Source organism: Phyllostomus hastatus, unplaced genomic scaffold, assembly GCF_019186645.2.
Source record: "Phyllostomus hastatus isolate PE091 unplaced genomic scaffold, TTU_PhHast_1.1 phas_contig_62, whole genome shotgun sequence".
Classification (NCBI taxonomy): Eukaryota; Metazoa; Chordata; class Mammalia; order Chiroptera; family Phyllostomidae; genus Phyllostomus; species Phyllostomus hastatus.
In genome coordinates this window covers 18949891-18964500 of record NW_025333921.1, presented here as the reverse complement: position 1 = coordinate 18964500, position 14610 = coordinate 18949891, and the positions used below count along the sequence as shown (strand labels likewise).

The 14610-nt window shown below is 47.4% G+C and overlaps 1 protein-coding gene across 2 annotated transcripts; it reads left to right on the top strand.

The window, feature by feature from the left end:
- Nucleotides 1-3415: 3415 nt before the first annotated feature.
- Nucleotides 3416-9418, top strand: LOC123825280 (cytochrome P450 1A1). Of its 2 annotated transcripts, none has more exons than XM_045848678.1 (7): nucleotides 3416-3572; nucleotides 5729-6593; nucleotides 7129-7255; nucleotides 7343-7432; nucleotides 7525-7648; nucleotides 7794-7880; nucleotides 8043-9418. In XM_045848678.1, the coding sequence occupies exons 2-7, from the start codon at nucleotides 5748-5750 to the stop codon at nucleotides 8326-8328; spliced, it is 1560 nt and encodes a 519-aa protein (XP_045704634.1). In that variant the 5' UTR covers nucleotides 3416-3572; nucleotides 5729-5747; the 3' UTR covers nucleotides 8329-9418. The 2 variants fall into 2 exon arrangements, with proteins under 2 accessions (XP_045704634.1, XP_045704635.1); XM_045848679.1 differs by having other exon boundaries at nucleotides 3431-3572; nucleotides 5732-6593.
- The last annotated feature ends 5192 nt before the right edge of the window (nucleotides 9419-14610 follow it).

The following is a 14610-nucleotide window of genomic DNA, read 5'->3' as shown; positions in this document are numbered from 1 at the left end:
TCCTGTCCTCCACCATGGGGCAGAGGTTTGTTGTTTTGCTTTCTCCCCATCTCCCTGCCACATACTTCTCAACAGTGCTGACTAAAGACTCTAAGCTAGATCACTCTGCTGGGCCAAGACCCTCACAGTGGACTCTATCCCTTCAGCCCAGAGCCCTCTCTGCTTCCCACTGCCCCCTGTCCTTGTGTTCCTGGTATTGATCATTAGGGAATCAGCCAAACAGCTTCTCACGCAAAGGCATGCAAACTTTGACCCAGGATTGGCTGTTCGGCTTCTGGCCAAGGTTCCCTGACCTGCTGTCTGTCTCCCTCTTTCTTTGCCCAGTGCTCCTGAGCATCCCCTCCATCTAGGGAGCTCTTCTGTGGAGACAGGACTTGGTGAAAAGGGTACCGCCTCCCTTAACCCTCATTGCACCAGACTCTCCAGGAGTATGGGGGAGGGAGCCCTGACCCAGGTGCTGAGGCTGTCCCCTTTTGGCTTCTTGGGGATTTGCTGGTAGTTTGGGGGCAATAAACCATGGCCTGGAAGCAATGGGTTAGAGCTCTAGGCTCTGCTTTGACTTGCCATGTGTCCTTGGGCTGAGGAGGAAAGGAATTGGCTTAATTAACTAATGAACTTCTTTGGAGTCAAGAGTCCATTAGAGAATGTGAGCAAACAAATGCCTCTTCCATCAGACAAAGGGGTTTTTGGGTCCCTGTCAGGAGCCTCAGCAGGTGGTCTCCCAGCCAAGAGGGGTGCATCGCCATGATTCTTCAGAGCTTGGGCATTGGTGGGGTCTCTGGGGAGCCAAGGGACAGACTGGGTGGCAGAGCAGGATGAGGGGTCTGGAAGTGCCTTACTCCCCACTTCCTTGCCACGGCTTCCGCACAGGTTCTTTCTATTTCTGTAGTTCTAGTTCAAACTGGGATTGAAGGACAGACCCCTCCTGTGTAACATGGGTAACATGAAGCTCCACAGGCTGAGCCAGAGATAGAGAGGATGGAATGAATGGAACAATGCTGGATGAGCTGGAAGACCAGCAATAACTCCCTCGCCTAAATCCCACCATTACAGCATCAGTACTTCAGAGTCAACATCACCCTGTTCATGTGCCCCATCCATAAATCAGCTGGATTTACCAGTTATTAATATCTTGCAAGGACTTGGCTTGTCAGATCAATTACCCACAGGCTAATTGGAACTTCCTCTGTGTTTGGGCATGAAGAAAGGAGTGACAGGTTGGGCTGGGGTCATAGCAAGGGTCAGGTGTTTTGAGAATCACCATGGAGAAGTGTTGGAATCAGATCAGGAGATACCTGACTTGCTATGGAGAGGATTCAGGGGACATCCCAGAGGGAATAATGTTTTTGTTGAGACTTAAAATAGAGGAGGTTAGAAGTAGAGGTGGATAGGCCTGGTAGACTCTGTTAAAGATTCTACTTTGTATTCAGATGGGAACTACTGAAGGAGCAAGGTGGTGCTGGATAGTTTGCATTTTTGAAAAGACCACTTCACATGCAACAGGGTGCAGAAAGAATTGGAGGGAGTAAAAGGCAGATGGGAACTAGGTTTGGAGGCTGTTAGTACTCTAGGGAGCAATGATGAGGACTGAGACGAGAATGCGGCAGTGGGGCTGTGAGAGTAGAGAAATGTGTCTTTGTCTATTCTCAGCACAGTTGCCAGAGTGGCCTTCATGGACTCAGACTTCACAGTGTCTCCTCACACAGAAGAAGTCCCATGTTTCTCAACAGGGTGCTCCTGCATCTGGCACAGGGATGTCCCCCACTGGTATCCCATCCCCTGGGGTCAAAAATTCCAGCAGAACTCCCCAGTCACAAGACTACTGCCACTGGTACTACTCCCTCCCTCAAGAACCACTGTGCAGGACCTTCGAACTTGCTGTTGCCTCTGCCAGATGCTCTCTTCTTCCAGGTATCTGTGTGTCTGGAACCGCAATTCCACACTCCATGCTCAGTGTCATTTTCTCAATGAAGACTCCTCTGACCACCCTATTTTGAAATGCAATCTGCCCCCACGTGATTGCTTACCCCTTCCTTTCTCTTCTCTGTTTTTCTCTGCAACCCTTGTCACCCTCTGACATTCTCTGTGCATTATGTCTCCCAACCCCCCTCAACCAAAATAATATGTAAGTTCCATGTGAGCAGGAGGTTGAGTTTATTCACTTTCATGTCAATTGCCAGCATCCAGAGCAGTAGTGGCACATGGCATTTGTAAATGTTTATGTAATGCATGAGGTGGCCCCTGCCTAGAGTGGAGGTAAGTGGTCAGGATGAGGCTATTTTCTGGCCTGGGCCAGCAGATGGATTACCGTGCCGTTAGCTGGGCTGGGGAGCACGGCGCGTGATGTGGCCAGTGGGGACGGGTTGATCTAGACACGCAAATACGACTTTTTCTGCCTGAACATCCTACATCGAGAGGATTCGGCATGGGTGGGGACAGCTTCAAAGGCAGCCGGCCAGGAAAGCCGGGCGGCTCTGGGGCTGCGTGACCTGCCACAGGCGTGGACCAAAAATACGGACACACGCAGGCGCTCGCTCTCGCGGGCAAAAGCCCAGCTCCGCACGCAAACCTGGGCCCTTTGCACCGCCCCCAACCCCAACCAATAGCACATTCGCCAGGCTCCGTCACTCCTCTCCTTCCACCCCTTCGCTCCATTAGAGACTGTCCCATCTAGAGGCCCCCAGAATCTCCTCCCCTCTTGCATGACTGTGCCAGGACCCGACCAGGGCCCGGACTTTGGGAGGCTGGGGACCTGCGTGGGATTTCTTGCCCTTCTCACGCAACTGTGGGGCACTGCACCCGCCGTTAAGTGGAGCGGCGACAGGCCACGTGACCGCTGCCTCCTGGAAGGAGGTTCCAGACACCAGCACACTGGCCTGGGAGGTGTCTGTGCAGGGTGCCCCCTCCTTAGTTCCTTGGCCCCTTCCCCTGTCCAGCCCGCCGGCCTTCCGTCCCAGTGACCTCAGGGTAGGGATCGCAGCGCTTGTCACGCAAGCCAGGACTCAGTAACCCGGGGAAGGAAGGTCACTACCCGGCAGCCCCGCCCCTGCCTGCCTGGCCTTGGTCGGATAGTAGTGAGAGGGAGGCACTTGCACGTCCAGGGATTGCAAAAATGAGGGTGAGAGGACCCCGTGCCCGGGGCAGGAGGCTCCCCATAGCCTCTCTTTGGGCTGTCCTAGGACTTCTCCCCAAACCCCTGCCTCACCTGGGTGCTGCGCTGGCCACAGGGTACCTTGGACCTGAGCGTCCCTAGCGTCCCCAGCCCTCATTCCTTTACATGCTGGCGCTTGGATAAGGCGTCCCCATAGTGCGCTCACAACTGCCCGCGTGCATCCCACTCCCCCAATTCTCATCCACCCTAGAGCTACCGTCCTCCCCCACCCCCACCCCCGCCTCCGTCCCATCCCGGAGCCAGGGGGCGTGGCCACACACGAGCTGACTATAAAGCTGGTTGTGCCTTCACCCTCACCCTGAAGGTGACAGTTTCTTGGAGCATTCCCTGATCTTCTCTGGGGTCCCGGCTCCAGAGGCTACTCTTCCCAGCTCAGTTCAGCACCTCCTCACAGCCACAGGTGAGTTCTGGGGACTTCTGGCTTGCCCCTTGCCTCCCAATAAAAGGAAAATTTTGATGCCTCTAGGTCTTCCTAGGTAGTAGCTGGCCTAGCACCTCAAAAAAGAAGCCTAGGAGTGGCCTTAGTGACCAAGGAGTCCAAGGAAGGGCAGGACCTGCCCAGTGTCCCACAGCTAGTAGCAGATCTCTAGAAGCAGGTGCCCCTCTCCCAACTCCAGGCCCCAGGCTGCTGCTTCATCCCACTGACCCTCTGAATGCCTAGGGCCTTCCCCAGCAGAGTCACCTGGCTGGCTGGAATAAGAACACAGTTGTCCAGAGTTGGGTTGGGTGAATGGAGGGGGCAGGTTGTGTTCTTACCAGTTGTACCTGTCTTATCTAAAAGCTACCCCTGGCTGCCTCTACCTCCACCCCACCCCCCACCACCACCCAAGGCATGGCTTGTCAAAGCCAAGACGTGCTGACTTGGACCAGAGAAGCCAGTGTGAGCAGGAGTCCTGGGCACTGCCCAGGGGCCTTCCCTATCCCATTGACAGTCTACTCTGGCCTCTGTTGGGAAGCAGTTAGTATGAGAGACTCTCAGCTTCAAGGAAGGTGGACCACTAGTCACATTTTTCTTGGCCTCCCACCATCTTACTAAGGCTAGAGGTCCTTGGGGCACCCAGTATATGTGAGGAGACACCATGGTACCCCAAGGCCTAGCAGTGTCCCCAGTTCACTTAGGGCGCCAGGGCTTTTTATGTGTTCTTTGGGATCCAGCTCCTCCAGGAAGCCTCCCTAGATGGATGGCCATAGTACTTGAGGTAGGAACCACACAACCAACCTCCCCATCCTGGGTGGCTCTCCTGCAGGGAAACCTCACTAGTCAGGCTGTGAGGTTCCCCAGGCCAGAGGTGAGTTCTTTTCTCTGAGATCCAGCTAGGCACCCTGAATCAGAGATCTTACCCCACTCCCTCTCTCAGGTGACATAACTGGAGCCCAGAAAGGTAAAATGACGAACGAGTCCAAGGCCATGCCATTGAGCCTGAAACACTGAGTCTCCTGTCCTCCAGTACAGGGCACCAGGAAGATGCCCCAGTCAGAGCCTAATGACTTGGAGCCAGTAGTCCATGAATTTGCACACATTTTCTGGACCAAGCCTAGAAAGTATCTCCTTAGTCTCACTTAAGTTCAGATCCATTCCTAATTTCCCTCATGGCAGTCTGGAGTTTTCTTGCAGCCCTGGCTCTGGTGGGAGCCTTGCATTTATTCTCTGCTCTCTGGTGAATAGCCTATGGGGGAGACCCAGATGATTCATTTATTGAGAATTGAGCCCAACAAAAACCCTAGCCTAGATTTCTATGACTCAGACCCTCAATCTAGCTGTTCTCTACCTGCTTTTATACTATGGGTCAGTTGAACTCAGAGAGCTGTGGCTGGGAGCTGTATGGCTTAGACAGTGGTCTTCCCACACCCCGTCCCCTTCCCACCCTGTCCCAGGGCATAGTAGGACACCCTTGATCCTGGGGTTGATCCAGTGGTCTGAGGGTTCTGAGACCACTCTTCAAAAGGGGGTAGCTATGACAAGAGCTGGAAACCTCCCAGGGAATTTTCCCTAAGAGGTCTGAGTCCTGGCTCAAACACTGAGTGCTGAGTGACTTTAGACAAATCAATGCTTCTTCGGAAGGTCAGTTTCCCCCAAATGTGAAATGAAGCTAAAGGAGTGGATGATGCCTAGTTCTTCTGATAGCAGCATTTCCCTAAGTGTGGTGGGTAGTACTCAAGGAGATTTTGGTGATACATGTCAGTTATGTGTTTATTTTAACATGTTAGGGGGGGAATCAAACTTGCACTTTCATGCAGATATGTTTGGGATAATGCTAAGTAGATAGATTTAAAATTGATTTTAGAAAAATGCGAAGTAGTAGTACAGGTGCATATGGAAATCACAGAGTGACATTGGGAAGCACTGCTTTATACCGGTCCACAGTTAAGAAGGGTGTTTTACAATTAGGCAAATTGGGAGCTCAGCAGCTTTTACCACCTCCTCCCCTTCACACCCAGTGGGCAGTTCTGGATAAAGTTTTCTTTTTGCTCCACCAGCATGCTGTTACTTTAAGATATTGGTTCCTCCCACTCCCCTATATGATGTCTTGGTCTTTTCCTCCTGCCACCTCTCAGCAGCCACCTTGCCATCTGTATGCTGACCATGTTTTCTGTGATTGGACTCTCCATCCCCGTCTCAGCCACAGAGCTTCTCCTGGCCTCCACTATCTTCTGCCTGGTATTCTGGGTGGTCAGGGCCTGGCAGCCTCAGGTTCCCAAAGGCCTAAAGAGCCCACCAGGGCCCTGGGGATGGCCCCTGCTTGGACACATACCGACCTTGGGGAAGAGCCCACACCTGGTGCTGTCGAGGCTGAGCCAGCATTATGGGGACGTGCTGGAGATCCGCATTGGCTGCACACCTGTGCTGGTGCTCAGTGGCCTGGACACCATCCGGCAGGCCCTGGTGCGTCAGGGCGATGATTTCAAGGGCCGGCCTGACCTCTACAGCTTCACCCTCATCTGTAATGGCCAGAGCATGAGCTTTAACCCAGACTCTGGACCAGTGTGGGCTGCCCACCGACGCCTGGCCCAGAATGCCCTGAAGAGTTTCTCCATCGCCTCAGATCCAGCTTCCTCATCTTCGTGCTACCTGGAGGAACATGTGAGCAAGGAGGCTGAGGTCCTCATTAACAAGTTCCAGGAGCTGATGGCAGAGATTGGACATTTTGACCCCTACAGGTATCTAGTGGTGTCAGTGGCCAATGTCATCTGTGCCATGTGCTTTGGTCAGCGCTATGACCATGAAGACCAAGAACTACTTAGTCTAGTCAACCTGAATAATGAGTTTGGGGAGGTGATTGCTTCCGGAAACCCAGCTGACTTCCTTCCTATCCTCCATTACCTGCCCAACCCTTCCCTGAGTGTCTTCAAGGACCTGAATAAGAAGTTCTCCATCTTCATGCACAAGATGGTTAAGGAACACTATAAAACATTTGAGAAGGTACAGGGTGGGGATAAGTAGTTGGGTGGTGAGGATCAGGTAGGGTCAGGGGTCAGGAAGTCGGAGAAAACTAGAGCAGCTTTTCATGGCAGACTCTCAGGGACTTCACCCTGAGATTTTGAAGCCAGTAGTGGAGGGGACTTCATCCATGTCAGGAAAATATAACTTTTTCATGGCCATCCCTTTTATCCTTCTTTCAAACAGCAGTATTTACTGAATTGCCAGTCCATGGAGGACTTTAGGCCACTTATAGGGACAAGGAAGAGTTAAAAAGTTAGTCTCCTGGCCTCATGGGAGAGAAAAGGGTAAAGAGCACATCCCCATGAAAAATGATACCAGACTCTGTATGTCAGGTGTCCCTTGAGTTGGGACAGGAGAGAACCTTGGACTGGCAGAGGGAAGCTGGGGTGGCAGCCTTGGTGGGTGGGGAGTCATCTCTTGAATAAAGGTGCTAAGAATAGTAAGGAACCAGGTCTGGATGGAGAGGTAGGTCTGGGTTTGGGAACTTGCTCACCTGTGGACCTTCCCTATCCAGGGCCACATCCGGGACATCACAGACAGCCTGATCAAGCACTGTCAGGACAAAAGGCTGGATGAGAATGCCAATATCCAGCTGTCTTATGAGAAGATCATTGGTATCGTCATGGACCTCTTTGGAGCTGGTATGAGCAATCCCATTTGCTTTTCCCGTGCCCAACTGCTCTGATCCACCAACAGCCTAACTTCTCCCTCTGTTCTTCTCTGGCCAGGGTTTGACACAGTCACAACTGCCATTTCTTGGAGCCTCCTGTACCTGGTGACATGCCCCAATGTGCAGAAGAAGATCCAGGAGGAGCTCGGTAGGTGGTGGCCTCCTTCAAATTGCTTAAGGCAGAGGCCCAGACCAGGCCTGGGTGGCCCCTTCATCTGTCTGGTCCTTTGTGCTCTGCAGACACAGTGATTGGGAGGGCAAGACGGCCGCGCCTCTCCGACAGATCCCAGCTGTCCTACATGGAGGCCTTCATCTTGGAGACCTTCCGACACTCGTCCTTCGTCCCCTTCACCATCCCCCACAGGTGAGGCCCTATGATCTATTGCTGTCTGACACCAGGCCTTACTTCGGTCCATGTACCTGATCAAGGCTGGTGGGAGAAACATGGTGGGGAAGGTAGGGGGATGTCACTGTGGCCCTGAGCTTGACTGAGCTTTCTCCCTCCCCAGTACCACCAGAGATACAAGTCTGAGAGGCTTTTACATCCCCAAGGGGCGTTGTGTCTTTGTGAACCAGTGGCAGATCAACCATGACCAGTAAGTTGAGAAGGGGCAGCAGAAACTCTACCCTCTTCTGAGCTTCAGACATTGCTGTTCCTGGCTACTTGCCTATCCCCTGCTCTTTTGGGTTGGGATGCAACCCACTAGATGCTTCTGAGTCTGCAGGCTGCTACTTCAGCTGCCTCTCTCTGATTACAGGAAACTGTGGGACAACCCATCTGAGTTCCGGCCAGAACGGTTTCTCACCCCCACTGGTACTATCAACAAGGCACTGAGTGAACAGGTGATTCTCTTTGGCCTAGGCAAGCGGAAGTGCATCGGTGAAACCATTTCCCGCCTCGAGGTCTTTCTCTTCCTAGCCACCCTATTGCAGCAGTTAGAATTCAGCATACCACTGGGCGTGAAGGTGGACATGACCCCCATCTACGGGCTGAACATGAAGTATGCCCACTGTGAGCACTTCCAGGTACACGTTCGCTCTTAGGGAGCTGAGAGTCCTGCAGAGTCATGTACCTGTAAAAGCTACTCAGACTTGTGTCTCTGGGGGTACTGGGAAGGGAGAAAGCTCAGTTAAGATCAGGGCCACAATGAGATCCCCCTACTTCCCATACCATCTTCCTCCCACCAGCCCTGATTTAGTACAAGGACTGAAGTAAGGCCCCAACTCTGTCTCCCTGGCCTGCCTGCCCGGATGGGCCAGGGGTGGGCCCAGGGAGGTCTAAGCTTTGGCTTAAAAGCCACAGATATTGGACTGGCTGATTTTTTGCTGTCTGGCTGTAGGCAAGCCTGAGGGATCATACCTGCTCCCCACCCTGGACTTTTCTCTCTGCATACTGAATGCAGGCAGTGGTCACTATAGGGGCCACACAGGAACTGATGAAGCCTTCTGAAGCAGTGTTTGAGCTAGAAGGTCTGGTAAGGTTAGGAAGTTCTCTGGCTTCTGGAAACCTCTGAGGAACTCTTTGGAAGGCCTGGACCCAGCAGCTAGCTGGCTCTCTGTGGGGTCTGACTGGCTTGAGAAATATTTACAACAAGCCACATCAAGTCCTGTTCAATCTCTTTGACTATTGGGAGCCATCAAGAGTGAAAGGAAGAAGCAGCCCATGATTCTGTCAGTCCCCCTACTTGAACAAGACTGAGGAGCCTGACCACAGGGGTCTGGGACACTGTCCCTGGGGACATTGCCTTCCTCTGTACAGGCAGGAACAGTAATGCCTCCTGGCCTTATGAGGCCTCTGTTCCTGTCCATGAGGAGCTGGGGACCTGTGTCTTAGAAGAGCACAGAGACGAGAACTAGGCGTCCTATAACTAGGCATCAGGACCAGATAGGGGGTGGTAATTCAATCACCTTCTGTTGGTCTCCTTTCTCTATACCCTGTACTAATGTGTCTTTTAAAAAATATTTGTGTGCAAGGAGCTTTTCATTTTAGCCTACATTGTACTTGCATGTTTGCACTTACCATATGTAAAAGCTTAACAATTTATTGAATACAGTAGAGAAAATTCATACCCATGTATCCAGAAATGAGTAGGAAACATCTTCCTGAGCTAAATAAAGATATTATGCAGAAGTCCGACGGGTGGAGATTTTTGAATCTTGAATGAAGCCGTCACTTGTCTACATTCCCATCCTGCTCCCAATCTTGCATCTAGTTTCACTGTGGGAGGAGGAGGAGAAGGACACGATTAGGAGGTGAAGTCACTGCTCTCAGACAGCTCACAATATGGATGGGTACACTGTCTTCTTCCCTCTCTAACTGATCACACATCAATGAACAGCATTGCCTGGAAGAACTGTGCAGCGGCCAGCAGGTGCTGTTCATGTACAGCTATCTGGCAGGGGTAGACAGCTCTCACTCACTAATGCATTCAGGCCCCTGCAGGAAACAAGCAAAGTTAGCTGTAGCAGGCCTCTTTATGTAGGGGGTAATTTGATACCCAATCATTTTTGTGCTGACTAATTTTTTTACTTAAAAAATAACTTGCCCTGGCTGGGTGGTTCACTTGATTGGAGCATTGTCCCATACACCAAGAGGGTTTGGGTTTGATTCTAGGTGGGGGGCACATATCTGGGTTGTGGGTTTGATCTCTGGTCTGAGTGTGTATGGGAGGCAACCACTTGATGTTTCTCTATCACATCAATATTTCTTTCTTTCGCTCTCCCCCTTCCTGTCTAAGATCAATAAAAATATCCTTGAGTGAAGATTAAAAAATAATAACAACTTGTCTCATATGCTATAACATAGATGAGCCTGGTAATATCTTGCAGAAAGAAGCCAGACATAAAAGGCCACATATTGTATGATTCCAGTTACATGAAATATCCAAAACATGTAAATCCATAGGGACAGAAGGCCCCTCGGTGGTTTCCAGGGGGCAGGGGATGGGGGAGAGGAAGGTACAGGGGTGATAGAATATATTCTGGAATTAAATAATGTGATGATTGTATAACTTCTTTTTTTAAAATTTTATTTTTCAATTAGAGTTTACACTCAATATTATTTTGTATTAGTTTCTGGTGTACCACCTATTTAACTTCTTTAATATACTAAAAACCACTGAATTATTCAGTTTAAACTAATTAAGACACTAAAAATGACAAAGTTTGTCAACCTTTTTCCCAAAAAAAAAAAGTGAGGGAGGAATGGGGGTAACATGCACAACAATTTCAGTGTTCTCAGTAATCATGTTGGTAATCATAATTAGTATTTCTATTTTGAGACTATAGTATAATATGGGATAAAATAAATGAGTAACTAATAATGAGAATATTGTAATTAATCATCAAAACCCTTAAGAACCAGGATTTGGGGCATGGAAAAAAGGAGATACAGATATAATACAAAAAAATTTAAGCCCTGGCTGGCGTGGCTCAGTGGATTGAGCACAGGCTACAAACCAAAGCATTGCAGGTTCGATTCCCAGTCCAGGCACATGCCTGGGTTGCAGGCCATAGCCCCCAGCAACCGCACATTGATGTTTCTCTCTCTCCCTCCCTTCCGTCTCTAAAAATAAAAATAAATAAAATCTTAAAAAATTTTAAGTTAAAAAATATATGTCATATACATATATTATGTATATTTCTAAGTGTTAGAAACAATGACCAACTCATAAAAATGAGCATTCCTAATACCTCAATTGCCATACAGGGCTCCTTGGAAAAACACTGGTTATCAGATTTGGGGAAGAAATGTAAAGGATGAGCCTGAAATAGTTGTTTATATCACAGAGCAAAGACACCACAAGATGACCAGGAGTAGATTAAGCTATTCAGGAGTCTATTGAAAAGGCTCCAAATGGCCAAAGATAGAAAAATTTGAGTGTCATAATAATATTTCCATTGATTGAAATCCATCAAATATGTTCAAGTCCATGAGTTCATAAAGATATTAAAAAATTAACTGGTTACCATCAAAGGAACTATCTTGAAAAGTGAAAAAACAAAGCTAAAATCAAGCATTTGTTCTACCTTTTCCACGTGAACTATACCTATAGAAAATTAATAGTAAGTAAAAAGTATCTCTTAGTAAAAGTATTACACTTAATTAATTAAAAACAAACAATAGAATTAGAATGTCTCTATTTTGCAGCCACCAATAAATTAATGGATCTGGGCATTGCACCCAACAACTGCTAACATAAAAACAGAGAAAGCTAGACATGGTTTCTGATGAAAAAATCCAACACTACCTGCCATATTGCAAGGGACTGAACCACAGTCTAGCTGAGTCTTTGGATCCAGCTGCCAATTTGCAATATATTCAGAGAATGCAGAAACATGCTGATTGGAAACATAAGAGTGCAATCAGTAAATTCAGACTTTGGGAGACTCTAGTCTAAGGCCTGTGTTCTTCAACAGATAACTGTAAGGAAAATAAAGGGAGAGAAACCTTGTACATAGAGAAGAGATTTAAAAGACACATCAAAATTTAGGAAATGAACAATACACATTTGGTGATAAATATATAAAGAACAAGTAAATTATTACTATAAGAGTCTGGAGAATAGGTACATTTTGTGGAAATGGGACAACAAATGGAATACTACCTTATCTGGGAAGCACTTTATCTGCCCTTCCATTCTAAATGAAAGCTTTGCTGGATAGAGCAATCTTGGATGTAGGTGCTTACCTTTCATGACTTTGGATACTTCTTTCCAGCCCCTTCTTGCCTGCAAGATTTCTTTTGAGAAATCAGCTGATAGTCTAATGGTAGCTGCTTTGTACGTAACTGTCTCCTTTTCTCTTACTGCTTTTAAGATTCCCTCCCTATCTTTAATCTTGGCTAATGTAATTATGATGTGCCTTGGTGTGTTCTTCCTTGGGTCCAACCTCTTTGGGACTTTCTGAGCTTCTTGGCCTTCCTGGAAGTCTATTTCCTTTACCAGGTTGGGGAAGTTCTCCTTTATTATTTGTTCAAATAACTTTTCCACTTGTTGCTTTTCCTCTTCTTCTGGCACCCTTATGATTTGGATGTTGGAAAGTTTAAACATGTCCTGGAGGTTCCTAAGCCTCTCCTCATTTTTATTGAATTCTTGTTTCTTCATTCTTTTCTGGTTGAATGTTTCTTTTTTCCTTCTGGTCCACACCATTGATTCGAGTCCCAGTTTCCTTCCCATTACTGTTGGTTCCCTGTTCATTTTCCTTTATTTCACTTTTCATAGGCTTCACTTCTTCCTCTATTTTGTGACCAAACTCAACCATTTCTGTGAGCATCCTGATTACCAGTGTTTTGAACTCTTCATTTGATAGGTTGGCTATCTCTTCATGGCTTAGTTGTTTTTTTTGGAGTGTTGATCTGTTCTTTCACCTAAGACATATTTCTTTGTCTTGGTTCACCGGTTATAAGGGGCAGAGCCTTAGGTGTTCACCAGGGTGGGCCAACCCATGTCTTGCTGTGGTGCCGTGTGTGTGGGTGAGGGATCTGAGAGGGAACAATGCTGCTTCCTAGGCTCTTGGCTGACTTTCAGTCACTTCCCCCACTTCCCATAAGTGACTGAGCCCTTCTATTGTTGATTCCTGGGTGGGTGGGCTTGAGTACATTCTAGGACCCTATAGGTTTCTCCAATGAACTCTCTTGTGAGGTTAGAAATGTCCCCTGTTCCTGCAACCCCCACAGGATTTTACAGCCAGAGGATTTGAATCTTTCTTTTCCTGTGCTGTAACCCTGCGTTATGTGGTCTGTCTCGCTCTCCAGTTGTTCCTCCCAGTTTATCCACATGCAAATGTGGGACTGCCAGCCATGGCCTTGTCTGCCTGGTCCTCCAGCTGCTGCTTTGCCACACATACTCTCCACCCCGGCTGCCTGTGTCCACCCCTTCTACCAGTCTGAAAAAAATGTTCCTTCTTCAACTCCTTGGTTGTTGGATTTCCATTCTGTTTGATTTTCTGGTTGTCCTTGTTGACTTTTGTTTTTAAATTGGTTGTTGTACTACTTTTGGTTGTGTGAGCAAGTGAAGCGTATCTACCTACTCCTCCATCTCGGCTGAGAAATTTGCTTCTTCTTCTTTTTTTTTAAGATTTTATTTATTTATTTTTAGACAGGGGAAGAGAGGGAGAAAGAGAGAGAGAGAGAGAGAGAGAGAGAGAGAGAAACATCAATGTGTGGTTGCCTCTTATGTGGCCCCCATTGGGGACCTGGCCTGCAACCCAGGCATGTGCCCTGACTGGGAATCAAACCTGAGACCCTTTGTTTCACAGCCCGCACTCAATCCACTGAGCTACGCCAGCCAGGGCAAATTTGCTTCTTATGAAAGGAAAAATAATAGGGGTTTGTATGATTTGTTTCCAGATTTTATTTAACTTAAATTATTAAGAAATTTTTTGTTTCCCAAACATAGATAAAAATACATCGGACACATCAAAGAGAAGTTCAGTTTTGTTGTTAATATAAGTATGTTTCAGGGATTAAGTACATTTTTGTTTGAGAATAGACATTGTCATGTTGACCTGCAACAAACAGAACAATAGCCATACACAGATTAATGAAAAATCTTTGTTTTAAGGTTTAAATACCATTTTCAATTGGGAACAGTTATTATAACATTTTGTGGTATAAATGAGTGACTAAATCTTTATAGATTAGTGTGTATTATTCTCAACAGAGGATTCCACTCTCCTAAGTTTAGCACTGTTGATTATTAAATTAACCAGAGCCAATTGGTCTTATCAGGCTCAAGTAATTTCTATTGTTTCCTTACACTTCCCTAAAGGTTCCTGCTACAAGTTACAGGTCACAAACTGAGTCTCTCAGAAGGAATGTCAAAAGGACTCAATAACCCACATAGACACTTGCCAGACTATACTCAGTGACCAAGTCAGGGTTTCCAGGACCTTTTTAGTGCAGAGACAGGGACTTCATTGAACTAAACAGCTCAAACCTAAGACTTTTTAATTAAGATCATGATTAGAGCATTGTCCGATACTCCAAGGTTGTGGGTTAGATCCCTAGTCAGGGCACATGCAGGAATCAACCAATGAGTGCATGAATAAGTGGAACAACAAATCAAATTTTTTTCTCTCTCCTATCCTCTCTCTCTCTAAGAAAGAAAAATTTTAAAAATACCATGCCTGTAAATAGGGCTACTAATTTACCTTCTAAATTGTTTTAAATATTTTTTATTTTCTTTTTTTAAATTTTATTTTAATCATTGTTCAAATACAGTTTTCTCCTTTTTTACTCCCAATCCAGCCCCCCCTCCCACTAAATATTTTTAATAATTAATTTTTGGAGAACTCAAGTTCTGGCCAAGATGGAGGCATACACAG